The sequence below is a fragment of the Salmo trutta genome, chromosome 5 (assembly GCF_901001165.1).
Source record: "Salmo trutta chromosome 5, fSalTru1.1, whole genome shotgun sequence".
NCBI lineage: Eukaryota > Metazoa > Chordata > Actinopteri > Salmoniformes > Salmonidae > Salmo > Salmo trutta.
The window spans coordinates 9,476,247-9,503,408 of NC_042961.1; the positions used below are offsets into that span (position 1 = coordinate 9,476,247).

At 43.1% G+C, this 27,162-nt stretch overlaps 2 protein-coding genes across 10 annotated transcripts in view; one reads left to right on the plus strand and one right to left on the minus strand.

The window, feature by feature from the left end:
• The window catches only part of LOC115193621 (mitogen-activated protein kinase kinase kinase kinase 3), a 72,033-nt gene extending 66,384 nt beyond the window's left edge, over window positions 1-5,649 (plus strand). For 3 of the 6 annotated variants that reach the window (XM_029752441.1, XM_029752444.1, XM_029752443.1), the window contains 15 exons: window positions 1,127-1,233; window positions 1,422-1,463; window positions 1,639-1,723; window positions 2,232-2,311; window positions 2,435-2,495; window positions 2,824-2,941; window positions 3,033-3,091; window positions 3,328-3,431; window positions 3,594-3,765; window positions 3,856-3,924; window positions 4,041-4,133; window positions 4,347-4,417; window positions 4,590-4,645; window positions 4,977-5,027; window positions 5,431-5,649. In XM_029752441.1, the coding sequence (XP_029608301.1) occupies window positions 1,127-1,233; window positions 1,422-1,463; window positions 1,639-1,723; window positions 2,232-2,311; window positions 2,435-2,495; window positions 2,824-2,941; window positions 3,033-3,091; window positions 3,328-3,431; window positions 3,594-3,765; window positions 3,856-3,924; window positions 4,041-4,133; window positions 4,347-4,417; window positions 4,590-4,645; window positions 4,977-5,027; window positions 5,431-5,518 (1,256 nt within the window). In that variant the 3' untranslated portion in view covers window positions 5,519-5,649. The remainder of the gene's footprint in view (window positions 1-1,126; window positions 1,234-1,421; window positions 1,464-1,638; window positions 1,724-2,231; window positions 2,312-2,434; window positions 2,496-2,823; window positions 2,942-3,032; window positions 3,092-3,327; window positions 3,432-3,593; window positions 3,766-3,855; window positions 3,925-4,040; window positions 4,134-4,346; window positions 4,418-4,589; window positions 4,646-4,976; window positions 5,028-5,430) is intronic. The other 3 variants (XM_029752442.1, XM_029752446.1, XM_029752445.1) reach the window with 3 other exon arrangements.
• A 3,761-nt stretch (window positions 5,650-9,410) lies between these two features.
• Window positions 9,411-25,007, minus strand: LOC115193623 (rho guanine nucleotide exchange factor 33-like). 4 transcript variants are annotated; one of them, XM_029752450.1, is made up of 15 exons: window positions 24,730-25,007; window positions 23,692-23,735; window positions 17,492-17,656; window positions 17,058-17,179; window positions 16,816-16,949; window positions 16,480-16,602; window positions 16,132-16,258; window positions 14,212-14,344; window positions 13,542-13,649; window positions 13,061-13,153; window positions 12,396-12,544; window positions 12,114-12,209; window positions 11,203-12,019; window positions 10,815-10,951; window positions 9,411-10,382 (listed from the first exon to the last, which is right to left on the minus strand). In XM_029752450.1, exons 1-15 carry the CDS (start codon window positions 24,791-24,793, stop codon window positions 10,259-10,261), a joined length of 2,436 nt encoding a protein of 811 aa, XP_029608310.1. In that variant the 5' UTR covers window positions 24,794-25,007; the 3' UTR covers window positions 9,411-10,258. The 4 variants fall into 4 exon arrangements, with proteins under 4 accessions (XP_029608310.1, XP_029608307.1, XP_029608311.1 ...); XM_029752447.1 differs by having other exon boundaries at window positions 12,360-12,544; window positions 24,730-25,006; XM_029752451.1 differs by having other exon boundaries at window positions 12,360-12,544; window positions 24,772-25,004.
• Between the last annotated feature and the right edge of the window lie 2,155 nt (window positions 25,008-27,162).

Below are 27,162 nucleotides of genomic sequence, written 5' to 3' on the forward strand. Positions count from 1 at the left end.
TTTTTCAGCGACAGGGACTTGGAAACTAATAAGGATCGAGGCAAAGATGAACGGACCAAAGTACAGAGAAATCCTTGATGAAAACCTGCTCCAGAGCGCTCAGGACATCAGACTGGGGCGAAGATTCACCTTCTAACAGGTCAACGACGCAAAGCACACAGCCAAGACAACGCAGGAGAGGCTTCGGGACAAGTCTCTGGATGTCCTTGAGTGGCCCAGCCGGAGCCCAGACTTGAACCCGATCAAACGTCTCTGGAGAGACCTGAAAATATCTGTGCAGCAATGCTCCCCATCCAACCTGACAGACCTCCCCAAATACAGGTGTGCCAAGCTTGTAGTGTCGTACCCAAGAAGACTTACATGTAATCGCTGCCAACGGTGCTTCAACAAAGTACTGAGTAAGGGTCTGAATACTTATGTAAATGTGATATTTCACTTGGTTATTTGTTTTACAAATTTGCAAAAATGAGAGAGAAAAAATAGTTTTTGCTTTGTCATTATAGGGTATTTTGTGTAGATTGATGAGGGGAAAAAACGATTTAATCAATTTTAGAATATGGCTGTAACGTAACAAAATGAGGAAAAAGTTAAGAGGTCTGAATACTTTGAGTGCAGTGTTGTGTTGCTGCAGTCATGTGACTCTGTCTGTAACCAATCTCCTGCCTCCTCTCTCCCATCGTTGACATCACATGTTGTCCATGATCAATCAAAATGTAATGGAACTCTCTGAATGGAATCCAGCATCTGAAATGTGCTACGCCATTCTCAGCTCAGTGTGTTAGCATCATTTAGTTTGAGAGATGTCCCACTCTTTTAATCCTAACCAAATATATTCCATTAATACTGATTAGTAGTAATTATATTTTAGCATATGTGTGTACGTCTCAGTAGAACACTCACACCATTGAGCTACTGTCTTCAGGCAGCCCAATTAGGAGCTTTTTCTACTCATTTGTCTTTTGACCTCAGACTGCTCGTTTGCTTGTAATTGGGCAAAAGATCAGAATTAGACTGCCTGTGTAAATGCCGCTGTAATCTCAAGCGTGTTAAATACCATACACACACACACACACAGGCATGCACAGACACACCGAGGTAAGTGTAATAAACATGTCTCCTGCTGCAGGTAATGGATTGAGCTCTCACCAGAATGGAGAAAAGGACAGTGCTGCAGAGAGGCAGTCCACCATGCCCCCTAGTGTCCCCATACGGAAAGACAAGAAGGACATTCCAGTAATGCCACCAGATCCCGCACACTCTCCTTATTAACACTGACATTTCAATACATTCCTTTCACACTAGGGCATCACCATACTGATTATTATTAAAGCCAGTAAACCATTCATCTAAAATGAATGTGGACCAGTGATCATTGACCTTATCTGTGTCTCTCTGTATGCATCTCCTCCCCCTCTTTTCAGAAGCCAATCAGTAATGGTCTCCCACCCACACCCAAGGTCCACGTGAGTATGATGCCGCCTTTACAGACACGCCAACTTACTGAAACATTATGAATCCAAGTCAACTATGGTGTTGACCTCTAAAATGGAGCTTTCAAAACAAGACATTTCAAGAAAAGATTACTATTGTGTTTGGCTTCCCTCTAACTGTCCAACCTCCATCGTTCTTGCTCCTCAGATGGGGGCCTGTTTCTCCAAGGTGTTCAACGGCTGCCCGTTGAAAATCCACTGTGCCACGTCCTGGATCAACCCAGACACCAGAGGTAGGACACTGGGAAAACAACACAGCCTATCAGTGACTTGGGTGTCACTTTTTCCAGCTTTATTGTCATGACTTATTAGATTAATCATTGCCATGATGATGATTTTGATTAAAGGGATACTTCAGGATTTTGGCAATAAAGTACTTTATCTACTTCCCCAGAGTCAGATGGGTACCAACTCATGGATACCATTTTTATTTCTGCATCCAGTATGAAGGAAGTTAGAGGTACTTTTGCGAGTCAATGCTAAGTAACATTAGCACAATGACTGGAATTCTCTAGTATCTACTAGCATGCTAGCAGTTACCATGGACTTCAGTCATTGCGCTAACGCTAGTTAGCAATTGCGCTGATGCTAGGCATAAACTTCCTTTAAGCTGCACGCAGAGACATGTTTTTTATCCACAAGTTCATCTAACTCTGGGAAAGTAGATAAAGAGCTTCATTGTCAAAATCCTGAAGTATCCCTTTAACATGATTAATTGGCTCTGTTTTGTCTTTGTTTCAGACCAATATTTGATATTTGGTGCTGAGGAGGGGATATACACTTTAAACCTGAATGAACTGCACGAGACGTCAATGGAGCAGGTTTGTTCTTTTCTCTTCTGGTTGAAGTACCATCTTGCTCACAATGCTTTTTTTCTTCAATGGAGGATTCTGAATGTTGTTATCAAATCTTCATTGGCTCTCTCAATCTCCTTATGTCCCCAGCTCTTTCCCCGGCGTTGCACTTGGCTTTATGTTATGAACAACTGCTTGCTCTCTATATCTGGTAAGACAATCTTGGACCTATAGTGTCTTATTTTGTTGTTTGTTCTGTATCTAGTAATGGTTTTGCAGTAGAAGGGGTAATGTGCTGCTCTGACATTTTGAAATTTCTCTGCCAAAAAGGTACACATTTAAGAGGCACTTCAAAACTTTTACTCTGGAAAATTGAGGCAGGAATTTCTCTGTTTAAATTATGCCCTTTCCCCCAAAATATAATTTTGCCCTGTAAGGTGTGTTTTGGAAGCAGACCTTTTATTTTATTTTTGGGGTCATAAATTGCCTTTTAAAGGTTTAGAAGTCTAGCTGAAAATCGTATTTTGTTATTGCTTCAGGAAAAGCCTCCCAGCTCTACTCTCATAACGTAGCTGGTCTGTTCGAGCATGCCCGGCAAATGCAGAAGTTACCCATGGCCATTCCCACACACAAACTCCCGGACAAAATGATTCCAAGGTAGGATATGTGAAGTATTTTCATTCATTTGGGTTTGAGCTTGGGGTGTTTAACAAGATACATGTAAAACTGACCCTTATGATCCTTGTAGGAAGTTTGCCGTGTCTAATAAGATTCCAGACACAAAAGGTTGCCAAAAGTGCTGTGTAGGTGAGTGCTCAGGAGGGTGGATCACCCTTACGAATCTGTGCACACACTACCAGAAATCGCTTTGGATAAACGCGTCTGCTAAATGGCATATATTATCAACATTCTTGACTTACGGTACAATTAAATAAGAGAAGTTGAGGACAGTTCTGAATAATGCACAAGACATATTGATAGAGTATAGCTCAGAGTTCAAAGAGTGATTGTGAGAGACCTTGAATGTGTTTGTTTGTGTGCAGTGAGGAACCCATACAGCGGTCACAAGTACCTGTGTGGAGCGTTCCAGTCCAGTGTGGTTCTGCTGGAGTGGGTGGAGCCCATGCAGAAGTTTATGCTCATCAAGGTCAGTCAGAGTTTGGGCCAGTTCAGGTCGTTCTGGGGCAGACTGACTGAGGATGACTAATGGGTAGCGTGCGAACATTGCTCGTCTCTAACAGAGTTCAAAGTTTTCATGTCATTTCTGGTGTGTAACGGCATGCTAAATCTCTTTTGGTCTCTCCTGTAGAACATCGACTTCCCCCTGCCCTGTCCCCTGGAAGTGTTTGAGATGCTGGTGGTACCGGAGCAGCAGTACCCTCTCATCTGCGTGGCCGTCAGCAAGGGCACCGAGCTCAGCCAAGTGGTCCGCTTCGGCACGGTCAACCCCAACTCGACATCCTCCTGGTTCACAGAGGCCGGTCAGTGGAACATGGTCGTCGCAGCGACGGTGATGATGATCTTCATTAGGGAGATGATTGTTTCTAATGACTTTTTTTCTGTCCCCTCAGATACGCCCCAGACGTGTGTCATCCACGTCACCCAGTTGGAGAGGGACACCATATTAGTTTGTCTCGACAGTAAGTTTTACCTCCCGGCAACAACTTGACTAACCCAAATAATAATTTTATTCTCAAATGAGAAATTCCAGATTCTGCATAAGTAAATGAAACCATAAACTATTTTCTCTGCTCAGGGTGTATAAAGATAGTGAACCTACAGGGACGGTTGAAGTCAAGCAGGAAGTTATCTGCTGAGCTGACGTTTAACTTCCAGATCGAGGCGATAGGTACGTTTCCATAACCACGGCATTCACACTTCTACCCAGCCCAAACAAACCAAAGACTGGGTCCTGTTGTGCTGAAGACAGATATTTCCATCTGTGTGTACGTCTCTAGGCAGAAAGATAATTCCATATCCTAAGAATGTTTTTCATGTGAAGCATTTCTCAGCTCGTATCTGTGCTTTTTGTGGTTAGTGTAACATCCACGCGTCTTTGCAGTGTGTCTCCAAGATAGCGTTCTGGCGTTTTGGAGGCACGGTATGCAAGGGCGGAGTTTCAAGACCAATGAGGTAAGCGGAGGACGTGTTGGTGGGTGGCTGTCTGAGAGGAGTGGTTTGTTTGTGTACACTAGAGGGTGACTTTCCCCTGTCATGTCCCGGTCCTGTTTACAACAACAACAATGATCCCGTTGTATGTGTTTGAATATGATCTTAAATGATAGATGGTATGTCTGCACCCCAGATCACCCAGGAGATCTCTGATAACACACGGATCTTCAGACTGCTGGGATCTGACAGGTGAGTACTGTAAGAGGGTCCAAGCTGCTCAAGGTCACCTTACCTGACACACTTACACACACACACACTTACATACTTTGATCCCTTTCACTTTTACACTCGCAATGATATTTTTTAGAAATATTTCTCTTTTAGATATTTCACTTCTACATTGGCGATAACATTAACATGGATGTCGTCATGATGCCCAGTTTGTTTTCAAATGACCTGCTTCAGTAGTATAGAACCCTGAACGCCTGAAGTCTTTGGTGTTAGTTGTTGGTTGTGTTAGTTGTTGGTTGTATGCATGCTTGCTTGTCTCTTAATTGCTTGTTTGATTTTGTGAATGAAGAAACTCTCAGCACGACAGTTCAGGGCAGGAGGGAGCCGCCAGTCTGCCCAGGTATACTCCCTTCTCCCTGGGTCACACCAGGTCTCGCCTAGCCTACAGACTCTCTGATCTATGGATGTCCCCTCTGGGGACCCTTGATTTCATTCTACCTGTATGAGTGTGTGGGTGTGTCTCTAATGCTTCTATTATCTCTGAACCCATTGGTTTTCTGTTTTCTTGGGTCAGTAACTACTTTGTTACAGCACGTTGACCCTCTTCACATGATGGAATTTGTCTATGGGGCTTGAGTATGCTATAAGTAGGATCTGGTGTGTGTTGGGGGGTGTGGGGTCTGTTGGTGTGAAAGAGTTGTTTTCTGTGTGTGAGGCTTACATCCTTAATCCTCCTGGTCCCCTCTAGGACATATCCTCTCACAGTGTCAGTCCGATCTGAACCTGCCCCCCCTGTGTTTCAGAGTGGTGGTGCTGGAAAGCAGGCCGACAGACAACCCCACAGCACCCAGCAACCTCTACATCCTGGCTGGACACGAGAACAGCTACTGATCAAACCCCACAGCATCCTGGGAACACAAGTCACTACAGACAGACAGACGCTAGAGACAGACAGACGCTAGAGACAGACAGACGCTAGAGACAGACAGACGCTAGAGACAGGCCTAGAGACAGATGCACAGACAGACAGGCCTAGAGACGGATGCACAGACAGACAGGCCTAGAGACGGATGCACAGACAGACAGGCCTAGAGACGGATGCACAGACAGACAGGCCTAGAGACGGATGCACAGACAGACAGGCCTAGAGACGGATGCACAGACAGACAGGCCTAGAGACGGATGCACAGACAGACAGGCCTAGAGACGGATGCACAGACAGGCCTAGAGACAGATGCACAGACAGACGCTAGAGACAGATGCACAGACAGACGCTAGAGACAGACAGACGCTACAGATAGACGCTAGAGACAGACCTAGAGACAGATAGATGCTAGAGACAGATGCACAGACAGACAGAGACAGACCTAGAGACAGATGCACAGACAGACAGAGACAGACCTAGAGACAGATGCACAGACAGACCTAGAGACAGATGCACAGACAGACGCTAGAGACAGACAGACGCTAGAGACAGACAGACGCTACAGATAGACAGATGCAGACAGAGACAGATAGACATAGACAGACCTAGAGACAGATAGACAGATGGACGCTAGAGACAGACAGAGACAGACCGAGACAGATGCACAGACGCTACAGATGGACGCTAGAGACAGACAGAGACAGACCTAGAGACAGATAGACGCTAGAGACAGACACAGACAGACCTAGAGACAGATAGACGCTAGAGACAGATGCACAGACAGACCTAGAGACAGATGCACAGACAGACCTAGAGACAGATAGACGCTAGAGACAGATGCACAGACAGACCTAGAGACAGATGCACAGACAGACCTAGAGACAGATGCACAGACAGACCTAGAGACAGATGCACAGACAGACCTAGAGACAGATGCACAGACAGACGCTAGAGACAGATGCACAGACAGACGCTAGAGACAGATGCACAGACAGACGCTAGAGACAGATGCACAGACAGACCTAGAGACAGATGCACAGACAGACGCTACAGATAGATGCTAGAGACAGATGCACAGACAGACGCTACAGATAGATGCTAGAGATAGATGCACAGACAGACCTAGAGACAGATGCACAGACAGACCTAGAGACAGATGCACAGACAGACGCTACAGATAGATGCTAGAGACAGATGCACAGACAGACGCTACAGATAGATGCTAGAGATAGATGCACAGACAGACCTAGAGACAGATGCACAGACAGACCTAGAGACAGATGCACAGACAGACCTAGAGACAGATGCACAGACAGACCTAGAGACAGATGCACAGACAGACCTAGAGACAGATGCACAGACAGACGCTACAGATAGATGCTAGAGACAGACGCACAGACAGACCTAGAGACAGACGCACAGACAGACGCTACAGATAGATGCTAGAGACAGATGCACAGACAGACGCTACAGATAGATGCTAGAGACAGATGCACAGACAGACCTAGAGACAGATGCACAGACAGACCTAGAGACAGATGCACAGACAGACCTAGAGACAGATGCACAGACAGACGCTAGAAACAGACGCGGTAGATAGACAGACAGATGCTATAGACAGACACGGTAGACAGACAGATGCTAGAGGCACGGTAAATAGACAGACACACTATAGACAGACAGACAGACACACTATAGACAGAAAATAGACAGGCAGACAGACAGAATATAGACAGACTATAGACACACTATACACACTATAGACAGCAGACAGCCAGACTATAGACAGCCAGACTATAGACAGCCAGACTATAGACAGCCAGACTATAGACAGCCAGACTATAGACAGCCAGACTATAGACAGCCAGACTATACACAGCCAGACTATAGACAGACACAGCCAGACTATAGACAGCCAGACTATAGACAGCCAGACTATAGACAGCCAGACTATATATAGACAGCCAGACTATATATAGACAGCCAGACTATATATAGACAGCCAGACTATATATAGACAGCCAGACTATAGACAGCCAGACTATAGACAGACACAGCCAGACTATAGACAGCCAGACTATAGACAGCCAGACTATAGACAGCCAGACTATAGACAGCCAGACTATAGACAGACACACTATAGACAGACACACTATAGACAGACACACTATAGACAGACACACTATAGACAGCCAGACTATAGACAGCCAGACTATAGACAGCCAGACTATAGACAGACACAGCCAGACTATAGACAGACACAGCCAGACTATAGACAGCCAGACTATAGACAGCCAGACTATAGACAGCCAGACTATAGACAGCCAGACTATAGACAGACACACTATAGACAGCCACACTATAGACAGCCAGACTATAGACAGCCAGACTATAGACAGCCAGACTATAGACAGCCAGACTATAGACAGCCAGACTATAGACAGCCAGACTATAGACAGCCACAGCCAGACTATAGACAGCCACAGCCAGACTATAGACAGCCACAGCCAGACTATAGACAGACACAGCCAGACTATAGACAGACACAGCCAGACTATAGACAGCCAGACTATAGACAGCCAGACTATAGACAGCCAGACTATAGACAGACAGACTATAGACAGACAGACTATAGACAGACAGACTATAGACAGACAGACAGACTACAGACACACTATAGACAGACAGACACTACTGCTTTAGCTTCACAGAAGACAGATCCTTCAAGGGTCCGCTTCCAACTTGCCTTTTACACCTTTATTTATTGTGGCAGGTAACAAACACCTGGATGACTTCTATATGATTTCAACCACTGCTAGCATCTCAGCTCACACCACACAAGTGCTTAATTGACCTGTATTTAATTGTTGTAAATATAAATGTAGTATTTTTTTGCAGAAAGGTACCCTGGCTACTCTGGGGTTGTACACTAAAGACTGGTCATGTAGATATGTGTGCATAGGTATTCTGTACAGTTATGGAGAATATAAAGATTTTAAGGGGTGGTGAGTGGTGCGGAGGGGGGAGGGGGGGGGTGACAGTTTCAGCACTAAAAAGGACTTCCTGTTTTTTGATCATGTGACCAGGGACAGGATTTGAAGCCCCCTCTCTGAGGTTTGGCTAAGTTTGAGCAACAAGGAAGTACCACTATACTGGCAATGTCATTCTGCACGCATCGCCAGCCCAAATGTGGGAACTTCCTTTCTGGTTTGCTTTGAGAAATGTCTGATGGGAGATCTACAGTTTCATTCTTAGCTTCCACTTCTAACTCTATGAGGTGAACATTCATTTCAAACTGTTTTAATTGCAGGCTTACTTCCCAGCTTAGTTGTATGCTTTTTTAATACTGTGGAATCACTGGTGTTAAAATTTGCACAAAAAGATATTTAAAAAAAACAAAAAGAAACGTGACGTTGTATGTAACTGTATGTGTGTGTGTAAACTTAAAGTAAACATACATATGTTCTCACAAGCTGTGACACAGGGGTTACAATAGATAAGTCAAGTTATTCTAGAACACTCACTGAACTTTTTTGAAATACTTTGAGATAGTGGAGGGTGAAATGTCAAAGGTTAAATACCAAAACAGGCTCCAGCGGTGCTGTTGTTTTAATCACCAGTTTCATCATGTTGTAATTCTCAATGTCAATATCGATCATATACACTATAGTCAAATGGCCAGAACTAAACATTCCTTACTGTAGGGCTCAGTGAAGATGTTAAACAAATATGAATGTTACATGTTTTTATGTAATGCCAAAATGTGTTCTCAATTTATGGCCAAAATTTGTTGGGTATCTCTACCTCGTGTTAGAACAAAAGGAAACGAGTTGTGTAGAAGGAAAAAAGTCAAAACACTACAAAATTCATGTTGGTTTTAATTTACACAGTAAACATGTGTAATGATTATGGACAAACTAGTTCTTCCTTTCTGCTGCATTACCATTTTCATATTGCAATGCACATTATTACATGTATATACTGTAAAATAAAATCGGTTGCTTTTACATACTGTATAATTGCCTATTTTGTTTCAAATGTGTAACAGATTTATGAAACTATGAAATATTATGATAATGTTGAATCTGTTTCACATTTTATGGTTTGCAAGCATTGTAGAGAAGTACAAATATTTTTCAAAGGGAAGTAATTGCTAAGCAGGCAATATGATTTGTGAGTTTTTCAGAAATACATTATTGGTTGGTTAACATGTGGTACAGCGAATATTGATTACAACGTGGACTTTTCTTATTTTGTTTAATTTGTCTTGTCACAATTTCATTTATTAAAATTCAAAAAATAACTTCACATTAAAAATCAACATTTTATTTTGGCTTGAGGGGGAGATATTTATTCCAATCATCTTGATGGCGAATTATAGATCTTACCTACATTATTGCAGTTCATGAGTATACAGTATTGTGCAAAATATATTTTCTCCGTGGATATTGAGGAGACCTCTAAAATGGAAAACTAGTACTAATTCAAAAACAAATACTTAACCTATACAGTATTTTTACAGTAATTAAATAAGAAAGGAGTACGTCAGTCTGATTTGGTCTTTCAGCATGTTTCATATTGTATTGCAGTGTATGTGTGTCTATATAGCCTATCATTTTGCTTAGAAGTGTGTGTGCGTTATCAAGGCACCTATTTGAAGCCTTTCTCAGACCACTGTTAATTTGTAGTGCGGTTGTAGTCACACTTCACACAGCAGTCCCACGGTCGATGCCTAGGTGGGCGACTCCTGGGGTATTGCCTGCCTCTTGCTCACTGGAGTTCTGGCTTTCTGTCTTATCTTTGTCCTTGTCTTTCTCTCCTCCCCCCGACCTAGAGGACACAGTATATATGAGGTTACTGCACTGCTACTGGATACACCGTACAGCATTACTGGAGTAATTCCAGCATGTATTTGACAAGCATTGTTTATTCCTAGCTCCTGTAAATGAATGGTGCTGTAAAGTTCCCTTGATACAAGAGGAGAGATGTTCACAGCACGACCTGTCAGACGAACATTGTCTCTATCGAAACTTGAAAAACTACATTAAAGCTTTCAAACCTTATTTGTGGCATACAAATACATTTTTCTACGTAAACACCAACTGGAAATTTGTTTAGTGGTGAGTGGACGATTTGCTGTTAGTCTTTTATTTTTATTTTTTTACTGACATTGTCAAATAAAGTGTAAGATGATGTTGGCTTTCTGAATTTGATACTGCCAATAATGTTCTGTTTTTGGTCAGCATTTCCAGCATATATTACTTTTTCTTGAAGAGCTTCTTGAAGGAGCTCCTGAATCCTCCCTTCTCCTGTTTCCGGCTCCTCTCACTGAAGGGGGTGTGGTTATTCCCCTCAGCCTTCCATCTTGGCTCCTCCCCCCAGGGTTGGCTCCCAGAGTCCTACGTAAAGGAGTAACATTTGTTGTAAATACACTCAGTGGTCTGTAATATCACACATATAGTACATAGTCACAAATGGCCCCCAAACTAAAACACTCAAACCTCCCAGCAGGCCATAGTACTCTCACATTCAAGTCTATGGCTGATCAGCCCTCTTCCATCTAAAAAAATAAACAACAACCTTAGGGCTCCTCATAAACTCAACCTCATTGCTTGATAACTGTGGCCTTCATCCACTTCCTGATGCGCACCTTGTTGTGGTGGTTATGTAGCTCCTCTTCAGTTGCTGCTATCTGGCTCTCTGGCTCTGCTCTGTGCTGCGGGGGGCTGATGGGGCTGTTGTTGCTGCTCTGGCCCTTGCTGCTGCGTGGGTGATATTTATTACTGGACTGCCTCTCCAGCTTGGCGTGTTGTTGGGCCCCGTGGCCCCTTAGGTGGTCAGAGAGATGTCCGGGGCCACTATCCCCACTCACAGTGCTGTCCAGCTGCAACCCGTTCAGGGACTTGCTCTTACGCTGATCGGCCTGCAGGGGGCGGTGGTGGTGAACTCTCATCATTCCGGCCTCTTCTGGAGACACGCACCCCCGACCAGGCAGCTGCTTGTACCCACTCTCCCGGCTGCCCCCGCTGTTGTAGACCTCACGGACGGCCTGGTGGCTCTTGGGGTAGCGCACAAAGGCAATGTCGATGCTAGAGTCAGAGGAAGTGCTGGAGCATTGGTCAAACATGGACATGTTGTGAAGAGATGAGTTTGTGTCCTCATACAGCCCCTCCAAGCCCGGGGCATCCCCAGGGAGAAGGAACTCCCCCAGGGCATTGGCCATGGCTGAGCCTGGGGGCAGCCGTTTGCCGGGCAGCCGCTCTGATGACCCCATTTCAGGGATGCTCTGCAGGCCTGGGGGTTTGAGGCGAGGGTCGGTGTCAGGGGAGAAAAACGGGATGGCAGAGTCGGAGTGGTGGGCCTCGCTCTCCCAGTCCTGAAAGCGTCTAGACTGGATCTGCTCCAGGAGCCTCTGCTTGCTGCGTTTCACCTGGTTGGCATGCTCTCTGTGAGGGGAGAGGGGGAGACTGTCAGTGGGACAGACGGAGTTAGTGCATGAAGAAATGCATGGAGGACTGACTGATAATATGAATGTCTGAGTGTAGTCAGAACATAACTTACAGTATTGCATTGCTGCTGGGGTAAGGAGAGCCCATCTCATTGGCTTGCATAACGTTACCACAGTCCACGTTTTTGAAGAACTGCTTCATAGTTGACCTGCAACAAGAAAGGAACTATATTTAGCCCCGCAAGGAGCTTCTTCTTTATATGGTCACATTCACAGCAGAATGTCTGAAATATACCATCACAGTTCACTGTCCTCAGACCAGTTCATCTGAATCCTGTTCCCCATGTGCACACGCTTACCAAAACACCAAATCTGAGCCTGGATCAGAAGCTGACCTCTTGAGCTCCTTGCGGTTGTGCAGGAGCAGCTCTTGGTTGTGCTGCAGTAGGTGGGCGTACTGGGCGGTGAAGGCACTGAACTGCTGGATGCACAGCAGCAGCAGGTAGTAGTCAGGGTGCTCTGCGTCCGTCTGCTTCAACAGGGTCTGAAACCAAACAAGACCACACAGGGATGCTACGGACTCATGTGAACCAAGCACTAACCAGTTCATGCAGTCACCGCTCTAATCTCAGCTAACCCAGAACTAAAGTCTTACTTAATTGGTGAGATGTTCGATGAAGTTCTGGGTCCATGCATGTTAAGAGATGATATGAAGAGCTGCTAGAATGAGAAGTAGAACTGGAACGAGGACCACCACCCTCTCTCTTTACAAGTCTATGGGCTGAATGCTAACTCCTGTAAAATCGTGATTTGTCTAAATAACCAGTGACGAAAAACCTAAGCACCAGAACTGTTGCTGCTCGTTAGCTGTCGGTGCCCAATAGTATAAAGACAGATCTACGGTACCATTTCAGTTTACGTAGTCTGCCCACAAGACATTATCACCACTCTGATTTAAGATACTCTGATGGTGAAGTCCGCTCTTTTCTAAATACCTATGATGGGTTGGTGGTGTACTGGATGTATGTATCAGAGTGTCATGGAGGGGAGAGAGCCTAACCTGCAGCAGCAGAAGGTACTCAGGGATCCTCTGTACTGGCTGGAGGAGCAGAGTGTGGAGAGAGGGTTGTGTCTCGTCCCCCATGATGTCACCCTGGAACATCAGACAGTCAATCAGAGAAGAGACAGTCAGGTGACTTAAGTCTCCACAGAAATCATGTGAAATCAATTGTCCGGAAAGGTTATCCTGTAATAAAGGCTGTGTGAGTATAATGTCATAAAACTAAGTCATAATAAACTTCACTCCGGTCTACTTGTCATGTGTTTTTTGTTAATTGAAAGAGATTTACTCAACAATTTCCTGAAGTAACCCTTTCCTTCTGGATAACTGCACTATTGTGACTACTCTGTTGGTAGCTCAGTGCGGGTAGCTCTGTGCAGGTAGCTCTGTGCGGGTAGCTCTGTGCGGGTAGCTCAGTGCGGGTAGCTCTGTGCGGTGGTTGTGGTCAACACTGCCTGGTTGTTCAGTGTTCCTAGTTTACCTCAAACAGGCCGGCTGCTTTTAGTGAGGTGGTGGTCAACATGCTGACCACAGACAGACATTCAGGTAGCTCCTTAAGATACGACACGTAGAAGTCCAGGAAATCACTCTGTAGAAGACCGGCAAGATGGAGAATTAGAGACAGACAGTCATTGAAACTCAGTAGATAGTGTCATAGTCTAGAGTCTAGACAGGCAGAGAAATTATCAGGGACATAAACAGAGCAATACAATATATCCCCCCCAATCCCCACATCTCTGAGTATCACATGTGGTCTTGTGATTAATTTGAAGTGCTCCACATGTGACACTGTGACTGGTGAGAAGAGGCAGTGAGTCACAGTCTTCCCCCTGGAGAGTCTCATCTGGGGCCACTAACTCCTAATCCAACCATTTAACTCATTTCCCTCTTTCAATCAGTCCCACCCACTTAAACACACATTGGTCCTAATACAATTATCACCTAATAGGCTAGATACTGTATGTTACGGGTTATGTAGTTATGTGAGGGGTTGTGTAGTTATGTTAGGGGTTATGTAGTTTGCAGGCAGCCTGTGACACCATAACTAGAGTTAACTCAGTTAGCCCTGAGTTTCTCCGGATCAGGTTAGAAAAACTCAGGGCCCCTAGCCATGACTTCATGGGTCGTTTGTGTCTGTGAAAGGTTTGTACCTCTTTGCTGGTGAGCCTCATGAATACATCTCCCATGATGCCCTGCCACTGGCACTTGAGGACCCTCTCCTGCAGGGTGTGGAGAAGCTCCAGGTGTTGCTGGATGAGGAAGCGTAGAGAACTGGGGAACGGCCTGGATAGAGAAAGATGAGATCGATATAACACACATCACATTACACTGCAAGGAGAGCGGTACAGAACAGAGCAACATATAGCCATCGAGGGAGCGGTTTAAAAGACAGGAGGCCAATTATATGCTATGGTAATGGAGAGAGTGTTGAGAAGGAGAGAGGCGAACATTGAGGTGGGAAAACATAGTGGAAATATACACAGTCCAGGTAGTGGTGGTGGTTGACAGGCACAAACAGAACTGGAGAATGAGAATGGATGGATGAAAGAGAGGGGAAAAGATGTGGATAACTACACAAAGAGACAAAGGAGAGGACAGAGTTGAAATTATGGAATTGAAAGATGCATTCAAACATTATGGTGTTAGTAGACAGATTACTGAGGTAAATGGACCAATGTTTTTGTTGTAATAGCAGTGTTAGTAACAGTCATAGCATGCTAATAGTAGCAGTCATTTATATTTTGTTGTATTCATGGTTGAACTGTGAGCGACAGACTCCCTACCTTAGAACACATATGATCAACTGTTCTGCCACCGGCACTTGTCCCCCAAAACTTACAAACAAATACATGAACTCACACACATCAGTGAGCAGAAATACAACAATTTCACAAAAAAAACGTTATGACTCATTGCTCTTATTAGTGTTAATTGAGATTAACCAGATAAAGAGACACACTCCAAAGGTCAGAGGTTATTAAGGAGGGAAAGGGAAAAAGTTTAGTATAAGTAACTAGGGGAGAGCTCCTCTCTGAAAGTTGAAAATGTAGTGCTCAGATGTCTCTGTGAACTCCAGATAAACAGGGATTTCATTAAGTCAGATCTCTGTGGAGTCCTTTAAAAAGCCTCTGCTTGCCTGAATGGCTGCGTTATTCAATAGATTAATTTCCTTTCCTCGCTCTTTTATAATGTCCTCCTTCTGACTGTAATTAGATCGGTATCTCCTGTTTAAGCCCCTGTGTCAATGAGTGCGTGTCAGTGTGCCAAAGACGAGGGTAGTCTTTGTTATATTTATGAACCGAACCAAGGTCAATGTTGAGAAAACAGTTATAACTTCCTCTGCTTTCATGAGTCATAGTGCACTATTAAACCCTAACCCCAAAATCTGAATTCATAGTGCACTATTAAAACTTCTTAAGGATCGGATGCTTTTTTTTCATTTTCACCTAAAATGACACCCAAATCTAACTGCCTGTAGCTCAGGATCTGAAGTAAGGATATGCATATTCTTGATACCATTTGAAAGGAAACACTTTGAAGTTTGTGGAAATGTGAAATTAATGTAGGAGAATATAACACATTAGATCTGGTTAAAGAAAATACAAAGATACATCATCTTTGAAATGCAAGAGAAAGGCCACAATGTATTATTCCAGTTTAGACGCAATTTAGATTTAGACTGATCCAATGAACCATTGTATTTCTGTTCAAAATGTTGTATCAACATTTAAATTTACATTTAAGTCATTTAGCAGACGCTCTTATCCAGAGCGACTTACAAGTCTGCCCAAATGTGCCTAATTGGTTTATTGCTACATTTTCAAGTTCATATCTGTGCACTCTCCTCAAACAATAGCATGGTATTCTTTCACTGTAATACCTACTGTAAATTGGACAGTGCAGTTAGATTAACAAGAAGTTAAGCTTAATTGCCTCTTATGAAGCTCGAACATATGTAAAACCGGTCTGGTGGCTCTGCTGTTTTGAACTTGAACAAAACAGTTCAGACACAGTGTTGCTACTAGATCTTATGTAAAATGTGTAAATAATACCCATCAGTGGTACAGTACCGTTTGTCTTTGGTGTGGAGGGCCTCTGAGCTGTTGAAGGTGATGTTGGCTTTCAGCAGCAGAGATAGGTATGACACATAGACCCTTTCTGACTCCAACAGCTCCAGGGCAGCAACCTGCCTCTTACCTGACACACAAACACACACACACACGCACACACACACACACACACACACAGTCACGCACAAACACACACACAAAGTGAAAAAGAAGCACCACACTGACATACTCTTTACACCGCTGTGACCTACAGTATTAAATGGGAATTTGTCTATTGACTGCTAAATAATTGAACGTAGGGCTCCCTAATGTAACAAGGGAATAAGTCACTGACGTGATGTCACTCACTGTTCTCTGGGACGCTCTGTGCATCCGTGTCGTCTCGGCTCTCTTTCCTTTCTCTCCACACTGGAGACTTAGACTGACCTCTCTGGGGCTGGCCACTGGCTGCGTCCTGCTCTGAGTTAGAGGCTGCACCACACAGTACACACATGGAGCAAACACAAGCATTTGCCATTTCATGTGCTGTAAACATCCCTATACAGCCCCCAGGTATTTGAGTCAGCTGAGGCAAGTACGTTCAATGACTTTCATGAACAGGTCTTTAAGGAACAGCTCGTCAGTACAATCAATGACACATACAGGACCGGTTATGAATGTCTGTCCCTCAGAGGCATAACTCACTCTGTGTGGAGGCTGTGCTCATCTGTGGAGAGCCGCTGGGCAGGCTGGCAAAGTAATGCTGGATGACATTGAGCTCTGTCTGGTTGGAGAGACACCCATGGCCCTCCCCAATGCAGTCCCCTTTGGAGCTTTTCCTGACAAAACCAAGGGGAAGCAACAGAGAGTGGTGAGTTCACGTCAGGTGATGATGCAATGTGTGTCTGTGAATGTTCATGCATGCAACATGTGTCAGTGTCACGTACCTCTGTTGTACGGACAGGATCTCTCTGCCGGTCTCTGATTGGAGGAGCTCCAGGCCTTTCTGTAGCTCTTTCTGTCTGCTGGTAACCTCTTTGATCTGGGATAGAGCACCGCTCAGGTCCTCCTGAACACAACCACGACATACAGCACAATCCCATCACTACGATATCTAGCTACGTTCACAATACATGTGCCACAGAGTAACATACTGTAATAATTAGGCATCCTGCTAGAATTGCTAGAGACTGTTACTGGTTTGACTGTAGTCCACCGTAGTCCACTTTACAAGCGTTTCACCCCACCCGCAATAAAATATGCTAAATATGTTTGTGACCAATAAAATTTGATTTGATAGTATGAGAAGAATGACAAAAAGGCACATATTTGGTATCAGATATCAGTGAGGTTTGTTCAAGTCATGTGGGAAGTGGGGTACCTTAAATGTGTTGAGGGAGTTCCTGATTCCCATGATCCTGTCATCCACGTCGCTCTGCTGGCCCTGAGCCCTCTCCTCCAGACCTCTGTCCCTCTGCTGCAGCGCAGACACGTCCTGTAACACTCCCTGCAGCCCCGTACGCAGCTCCACCACCAAGGCCTGCAGCTGGAACACCAGGTCAGAGGTTAGGGGTTAGGATGTAACAACAGTTACTACATCGATGGTTGTTTGTGACCTTACTAATGTCTCCAGAATGTTCAGAACACACTGTAACTACATTGGTTCTTTATGTGGGGGTGAATAAATTACTTGGAGAAATGAGCAGCTGTTTTGACAAGGAAAAGAGTAGAGGGTAAAAGGAAGGATGAGAGAAGGAAGATGGGGAAAGGAGAGAAAAAAAGATGGGTGAAGGTGAGAGTGCTGGGGTATAAGATGTCAGAGGACCAAGACAGAAAAGGAGAATAGAAATGGGAGTTGAGAGTTAACAGAGACTGACGGTGAGCCTATTGAACATTTCTGTGTAATTTGAACATCTTGGAGATCGCTGCTCTCTCCATGCAGTCCTCACCAGCAGCTTCCTGTCCTGTAGTGTACTGTCTGTGAATCTCACTGTAGCCATGTGTGGCCCAGCAGTTACCCTTTCAGAGGTCAGCGAGGTCACAGCTCATTTTGGCACAGGGTTTGTTTCCAACAAGGCTCTCCACTGAGTCACATTATTCTCTTTATCTTCATTATTGCTGTTGTTGTTTGGAGAGTGTCCCAATTTCTCCTTTTTGCTCTCCCGTTAGAGGAAAGCTTTTTTCTGTCTCTAGTGTAGCGGCCGTTCTTAGGCTGTGGAGATTAATTAAATTTAGTCTGCAGAGATAAGTGAATCAGCTCATGTGAACAGACAGGGATTCAGGCTGCTGCCTGCCCCTCTCAGCTCCTCTCCTTCCGTCCTCTCTCCTCTTCTCTCCTTCCGTCCTCTCTCCTCTTCTCTCCTCTCCACTTTACTCCTCTTCACTCCTCCCCCTTTGCGCCTCTCCTCTACTCTCCTCTCCTTTTCTTTCCTCTCCTCTTCACTCCTCTTCTTTCCTCTCATCTACTTTCTTCTCCTCCTCTCTCCTCTCCACTCATCTATTCTCCTCTCATCTCCTCTTCACTCCTCTCCTCCTCTCCCCTTCACCCCTCTCATCTACTCTCCTCTCCTCTACTCTCCTCTACTCTCCTTTCCTCTCATCTACTCCCAATCATGTGAAAGTCATCAGGCTGCAGATTCAATACGGCTGCTGCCCTTCTTTACAGATGTACAGATCTTATTAGTGTACAATACCTTGTCTCTGCTCACTACTTTAGACTGCGTAGCAGTACATACATAACACATACAGTTGAAGTCGGAAGTTTACATACACTTAGGTTGGAGTCATGACAACTCGTTTTTCAACCACTCCACAAATTTCTTGTTAACAAACTATAGTTTTGACAAGTCGGTTAGGACATCTACTTTGTGCATGACACAAGTCATTTTTCCAACAATTGTTTACGGACAGATTATTTCACTTATAATTCACTGTATCACAATTCCAGTGGGTCAGAAGTTTACATACACTAAGTTGACTGTGCCTTTAAACAGCATAAAAAATTCCAGAAAATGATGTCATGGCTTTAGAATCTTTTGATAGGCTAATTGACATAATTTGAGTCAATTTGAGGTGTACTTGTGGATGTATTTCAAGGCCAACCTTCAAACTCAGTGTCTCTTTGCTTGACATCATGGGAAAATCAAAAGAAATCAGGCAAGACCTCAGAAAAAACATTGTAGACCTCCACAAGTCTGGTTCATCCTTGGGAGCAATTTCCAAACGCCTGAAGGTACCACGTTCATCTGTATAAACAATATTGGACCACGCAGCCGTCATACCGCTTAGGAAGGAGACGGGTTCTGTCTCCTAGAGATGAACGTACTTTGGTGCGAAAAGTTCAAATCAATCCCAGAACAACAACAAAGGACCTTGGGAAGATGCTGGAGGAAACAGGTACAAAAGTATCTACAGTGCCTTGCGAAAGTATTCGGCCCCCTTAAACTTTTCGACCTTTTGCCACATTTCAGGCTTCAAACATAAAGATATAAAACGGTATTTTTTTGTGAAGAATCAACAACAAGTGGTACACAATCATGAAGTGGAACGAAATTTATTAGATATTTCAAACTTTTTTAACAAATAAAAAACTGAAAAATTGTCCGTGCAAAATTATTCAGCCCCCTTAAGTTAATACTTTTTAGCGACACCTTTTGCTGCGATTACAGCTGTAAGTCGCTTGGGGTATGTCTCTATCAGTTTTGCACATCGAGAGACTGACATTTTTGCCCTTTCCTCCTTGCAAAACAGCTCGAGCTCAGTGAGGTTGGATGGAGAGCGTTTGTGAACAGCGGTTTTCAGTTCTTTCCACAGATTCTCGATTGGATTCAGGTCTGGACTTTGACTTGGCCATTCTAACACCTGGATATGTTTATTTGTGAACCATTCCATTGTAGATTTTGCTTTATGTTTTGGATCATTGTCTTGTTGGAAGACAAATCTCCGTCCCAGTCTCAGGTCTTTTGCAGATTGCATCAGGTTTTCTTCCAGAATGGTCCTGTATTTGGCTCCATCCATCTTCCCATCAATTTTAACCATCTTCCCTGCCCCTGCTGAAGAAAAGCAGGCCCAAACCATGATGCTGCCACCACCATGTTTGACAGTGGGGATGGTGTGTTCAGGGTGATGAGCTGTGTTGCTTTTACGCCAAACATAACGTTTTGCATTGTTGCCAAAAAGTTCGATTTTGGTTTCATCTGACCAGAGCACCTTCTTCCACATGTTTGGTGTGTCTCCCAGGTGGCTAGTGGCAAACTTTAAACGACACTTTTTATGGATATCTTTAAGAAATGGCTTTCTTCTTGCCACTCTTCCATAAAGGCCAGATTTGTGCAGTATACGACTGATTGTTGTCCTATGGACAGAGTCTCCCACCTCAGCTGTAGATCTCTGCAGTTCATCCAGAGTGATCATGGGCCTCTTGGCTGCATCTCTGATCAGTCTTCTCCTTGTATGAGCTGAAAGTTTAGAGGGACGGCCGGGTCGTCGTAGATTTGCAGTGGTCTGATACTCCTTCTATTTCAATATTATCGCTTGCACAGTGCTCCTTGGGATGTTTAAAGCTTGGGAAATCTTTTTGTATCCAAATCCGGCTTTAAACTTCTCCACAACAGTATCTCGAACCTGCCTGGTGTGTTCCTTGTTCTTCATGATGCTCTCTGCGCTTTAAACGGACCTCTGAGACTATCACAGAGCAGGTGCATTTATACGGAGACTTGATTACACACAGGTGGATTCTATTTATCATCATTAGTCATTTAGGTCAACATTGGATCATTCAGAGATCCTCACTGAACGTCTGGAGAGAGTTTGCTGCACTGAAAGTAAAGGGGCTGAATAATTTTGCACGGCCAATTTTTCAGTTTTTTATTTGTTAAAAAAGTTTGAAATATCAAATAAATTTCGTTCCACTTCATAATTGTGTCCCACTTGTTGATTCTTCACAAAAAAATACAGTTTTATATCTTTATGTTTGAAGCCTGAAATGTGGCAAAAGGTTCGAAAAGTTCAAGGGGGCCGAATACTTTCGCAAGGCACTTATATCCACAGTAAAACGAGGCCTATATCGACAGAACCTGAAAGGCCACTCAGCAAGAAAGAAGCCACTGCTACTAAACAGCCATAAAAAAAGCCAGACTACGGTTTGCAACTGCACATGGAGACAAGGATCGTACTTTTTGGAGAAATGTCCTCTGATCTGATGAAACAAAAATAGAACTGTTTGGCCATAATGACCATCGTTATGTTTGGAGGAAAAAGGGTGAGGCTTGCAAGCCGAAGATCACCATCCCAACCGTGAAGCACGGGGATGGCAACATCATGTTGTGGGGGTGCTTTGCTGCAGGAGGGACTGGTACACTTCACAAAAAAGATGGCACCATGAGGAAGGAAAATTATGTGGATATATTGAAGCAACATCTCAAGACATCAGTCAGGAAGTTAAAGCTTGGTTGCAAATGGGTCTTCCAAATGGACAATGACCCCAAGTACACTTCCAAAGTTGTGGCAAAATGGCTTAAGGACAACAAAGTCAAAGTATTGGAGTGGCCATCACAAAGCCCTGACCTCAATCCTATAGAAAATTTGTGGGCAGAACTGAAAAAGCGTGTGCAAGCAAGGAGGCCTACAAACCTGACTCGGTTACACCAGCTCTGTCAGGAGGAATGGGCCAAAATTCACCCAACTTATTGTAGGAAGCTTGTGGAAGGCTACCCGAAACATTTGACCCAAGTTAAACAATTTAAAGGCAATGCTACCAAATACTAATTGAATGTATGTAAACTTCTGACCCACTGGGAACGTGATGAAAGAAATAAAAGCTGAAATAAATCATTCTCTCTACTATTATTCTAACATTTCACATTCTTAAAATAAAGTGGTGATCCTAACTTACCTAAGACAGGGAATTTTTACTAGGATTAAATGTCAGGAATTGTGAAAAACTGAGTTTAAATGTATTTAGCTAAGGTTTATGTAAACTTCCGACTTCAACTGTACCTAATAGCAATGCAACACTGTCAGTGTATTGTATTGTACTTTACAGCTGTCCAGTACTGTTACGATATTTGACATCTATGTAGCACGGTGTTAGAAAATACTGTATACTAGTCCATTGATATGTGGTACCTGTAAACATTTTGGACACACCTACTCATTCAAGGGTTTTTCTTTATTTTTACTATTTTCTACATTGTAGAATAATAGTGTAGACATCAAAACTATGAAACGACACATATGGAATCATGTAGTAACCAAAAAAGTGTTAAACAAATCAAAATATATTTTAGATTCTTCAAAGTGGACACCCTTTGCCTTGATGACAGCTTGCACACTCTTGGCATTCTCTCAACCAGCTTTATGAGGAATTATTTTCTAACAGTCTTGAAGGAGTTCCCACATGTGCTGAACACTTTTTAGTTGCTTTTCCTTCACTCTGTGGTCCAAGTCATCTCAAACCATCTCAATTGGGTTGAGATCGGGTGATTGTGGACTCATCAGACCAAAGGACATATTTCCACCGTCTAATATCCATTGCTCGTGTTTCTTGGCCTAAACAAGTCTGTTCTTCTTACTGGTGTCCTTTAGTAGTGGTTTCTTTGCAGCAGTTCGATCATGAAGGCCTGATTTACACAGTCTCTTCTGAACAGTTGATGTTGGGAAGCATTTATTTGGGCTGCAATCTGAGGTGTAGTTAACTCTAATGAACTTATCCTTTGCAGCAACTCTGGGTCTCCCTCTCTTGTGGCAGTCCTCATGAGGGCCAGTTTCATCACAGTGCTTGATGGTTTTTGCAACTGCACTTGAAGAAACTTACTTTAAGACCTTCATGTCTTAAAGTAATTTTCCAGATTGACTGACCTTCATGTCTTAAAGTAATGATGGACTGTCATTTCTCTTTGCTTATTTGAGCTGTTCTTGCCATAATATGGACTTGGTCTGTTACCAAATAGGGCTATCTTCTGTATACCACCCCTACCTTGTCACAACACAACTGATTGGCTGAAACGCATTAAGAAGGAAAGAAATTCCACAAATTAACTTTTAACAATGCATACTTGTTAATTAAAATGCATTCCAGGTGACTACCTCATTAAGCTGGTTGAGAGAATGCCAAGAGTGTGCAAGCTGTCATCAAGGCAAAGGGTGGCTATTTGATGAATCTCAAATATAAAATAACACTTCTTTGGTTACTACATGATACCACTTGTGTTATTTCATAGTTTTGATGTCTTCACTATTATTCTACAATATAGAAAATAGTAAAAATAAAGAAAAACTCTTGAATGAGTAGGTGTGTCCAACCTTATACTGGTACTGTACATATAAAGTTTAGAGACAGGCCGTAGTCAAAGCTATTTCCGTTTCTCATATCCCCATTTGCTTTTGCAGAAGCAGCAGCTACTCTTCCTAGGGTCCACAGAAAACAGAAAACATAACAAGTAACAAAATACTGATAGACAAGGACAGTCACACAAATGTTAAATACACCCATATACAAACAATACAATGTAGTGTTGATCCTACATACTCTTCATAGGCAGCAGTGTTTCTTGCAAGGGGGGTGACTATAGAGCGGGTTACCTGAGCAATCTCCAGGTTGGCCTCCTCCATTTCCTGGTCTTGTTCTAGGAGTCAAGAACATCAGGTAATCACACATCGTTATGGACTTACAGTAGCTCCCTATCACTCACACATCACTATGGAGATCATCCTCAGTTACTCAGACACAAACCATTCTTTGGGGATACATATGAGAATAGACTGTAACAAAGGCAAATAATGTAGTCGTGTGGGATTTTCAACACAACGTCTCTCTATGCAGCCTATGCACAGTAAATCATATGGTCACGTGGGATGTTCAACACAACGTCTCTATGCAGCCTATGCACAGTAAATCATATGGTCATGTGGGATTTTCAACACAACGTCTCTTTATGCAGCCTATGCACAGTAAATCATATGGTCATGTGGGATGTTCAACACACTGTCTCTCTATGCAGCCTATGCACAGTAAATCAAGAAACAGTAAAACCACTACAAGTTACCCGAACATTGAAATTCTACATGAAATGGTAAGGTAGAAAAGGCTCTGTGTCATCAGACAATCAAACAGTTGTGCCATAATGGAAATACCCTACTGTATTAAGAGTCTGTTTCTGTTCAAATACCAAACGTCCAAACTACGAGCAGCATCGTGAAGGTCACTTTAAATGTCTGCTTGTCATGCATTATGCATTTGAGCTTGTGCTGGAATGACATATTCTGAGCAGTAATACTGCAAAGCTCGTGAAAGAAGAACACTGTAGATAAAAATTCATGACAACCAATGTACAAGTAAAAGTCATTCCAATGGTTGTATCATACTTAAGAGTCAGTACCCAGCTAGCATGTTCTGAGAACCATATGGTACCAACTGTTGCAATAATTGTCCATCAACAACTTGTTTCATAAAAACTGTTAATTTGGCCAAGTAACTAGTTCAAAAGACATACAACAATCATTGTGACTCACAGCACACCAAAGATATTTCTCAACAACAGTGTTTTACTGTAGCCTCTCTCTGAACTTTGTGACTACCGCCAAATCAGAAAACAGAACCATCAACCATATTGGTGATACCTGTACCGTAGGTGACATCTTGGTTATAGAAGCAGAATTTACCATCTGACTTGCCGTTTTCCATGGTTCCTGTGCCCACCTGCTTAGACAACAAACAGGGTTGTGTGGTTTTAGCGTTCACGGCACTCCTCTTTTCTGTCCTCCTCCTGAACACTGGCCTGCGATCCGTAGCTCTAAACCATGAGTCTGATGATCCTCCACACAAAAAGGGCCCTTGTGGAATGATGGCGGGAGAGGTCCGAGAGAGAGAGAGAGAGAGAGAAAGAGAGAGAGAAGAAAGAGAGGGATAGAGCTAGAGGGCTTTTGACAGTCCTTCATGAAGAGAAAATTGGACAGCTGATTCGATTTTCCCTTACCCTGAGTCACATTTTGTAGGAAAGATAACTAAAACAGAGCTGTGACACAGGATTTGGTCTGCTCAGGACAGTGACATGCAATAAGTAGTCAGGATATGGCTCTGTAATTCCATACAATTATTTGGCCAAATTTACTTAAAGACTGTGTATATGTTACTGTTTGAAACAATGATGCATGATGTGCTTCAATGTGTGTTGTGTGTTATGCTTGTAATTGAGTAGGCCTACTGCACGTGATGTTGTAGTGTATTTGCACATATATTTTTTATGAGTCACTCATACACACACACAAGGACTCCCATTTCCCCAACGTTGTGTAAATCATGAATGTGTCATTGGTGTCAGTCTTGCTAGTTGGGTGAAAGTTTCTACTGTAGCTGGTAAAGTTATTATTCGTCAGTGTTGTGTGAGTCACTGTGACTATGTGATGCCAGCGGGCACAGTTTCTCAGATCTCACACTCCCATTTCTCTGAATGTTGAATTCATGGTGGGTCACGCTTGCTGATGTTATCTGACTCTGAAGAGAACACCATGCCGAGGCAGGAGAGCATGCGACTCTTGGCCATTGCAACAATGCATTCCACATTCGGTCATATTCAAGTGAGCCTGTGACTTGTTGGAGGCCCACATGAGGGGTGATCTTGGACGAATACATTTACATCCATACTTGGTCTCTTACAGAACATTTATCATTTAGCTGTCATTTCAGATATACAAGTACATTAATATGGCTCCTGTGCTATTGTCCAAGAGTTAACACCAATCATTCCGATCTCAGCTGGCTGCCCAGCTAGCACATAACGTTCTGAGAACCATATGTTTCTTAGAGCTTGGTGAGGTCGTGCATACAACCTTCCCACAACTTTCTGTGAATGGTGCAGGATAGTTGCTTGGCTTTCGCACATTCTCAGCACATTTAAGGAACTTGACAAAAAAATAAGTTATTTTCTTGGTATTTCATTACTTTAACAGAATGTTTTCTAAAAGTCCAAACATGGTAATATTTCATTTTAGTAATGTTCTAGGAACATTCTCCAACTGGTTTGACATTGGGAATGTTCTCAAATAGTTCAGAAAACGTTAAGAAACAACGTTCTTCTGTGGGAATTTCAGTATTTCAAGATAACTGCACTGTTGGTTAAGGGATTGTAAGCGTTTCACGGTAAAGTCTACACTTGTTGTATTTGGTGCATGTGGCAAATAAAGTTTGAGTTGATAACGTTTCCTACAGGTTTTCTCATGGTTTTATTTAAAGTCATGTTCTCAAATTTTCCGAGAAAGTTAAGAAAACGTTCCATAAAAACCACAACAAACTTTAATAATGTTCAGAGAACGTTTTACGAATGTTATTTAAAAGTATATACGTTGAAAAAAATATAAATACAACATGAAACAATTTCAAAGATTTTACTGAGTTACAGTTCATATAAGGAAATCAGTCAATTGAAATAAATTCATTAGGCTCTAATTGAGGGTTTACCAAACTCGGTCCTTGGGACCCCAAGGGGTGCAAGTTTTGTTTTTTGCCCTAGCACTACACAGCTGATTCAAATAATCAAATAATCATCAAGCTTTGATCATTTGAATCAGCTGTGTAGTGTTAGGACAAAAACCAAAAAGTGCACCCCTGGGGTCCCAAAGACCGAGTTTGAGAAACGCTATCCTAATCTATGGATTTCACATCACTGGGATAACAGATATGCATCTGTTGGTCACAGATACACTATATATACAAAAGTATGTGGACACCCCACACCAGTTGCTGACAGGTGTATACAATCGAGCACCAAGCCATGCAATCTCCATAGACAAACATTGGCAGTAGAATGGCCTTACTGAAGAGCTCAATGACTCTCAATGTGGCACCGTCATAGGATGCCACCTTTCCAACAAGACAGTTCATAAAATGTCTGCCCTGTTAGAGCTTTCCCGGCCATCTGTTTTGAGCCTGACATTTTTAGCAAGAAAATACATACAAATTGCCTGTATTGCATGTTATTTTGGCATTAATACGTGTCACGTACCAGTTTGCAAACAATGTAAAAATATATATATATTTGAGTTAATAAAGCTGCA

What these genes read in the sequence shown, in the direction of transcription:
- LOC115193623 (XM_029752447.1), bottom strand. Translation starts at nt 24,793, where the DNA reads ATGGAAAACGGCAAGTCAGATGGTAAATTCTGCTTCTATAACCAAGAT. An exon ending in CTCCACACCAAAGACAAACG is followed by an intron (nt 14,345 to 16,131) that starts GTACTGTACCAC and finishes TTCTCTATCCAG; the next exon opens with GCCGTTCCCCAGTTCTCTAC. An exon ending in GGCTCAGATTTGGTGTTTTG is followed by an intron (nt 12,210 to 12,359) that starts GTAAGCGTGTGC and finishes TTCTTGTTGCAG; the next exon opens with GTCAACTATGAAGCAGTTCT.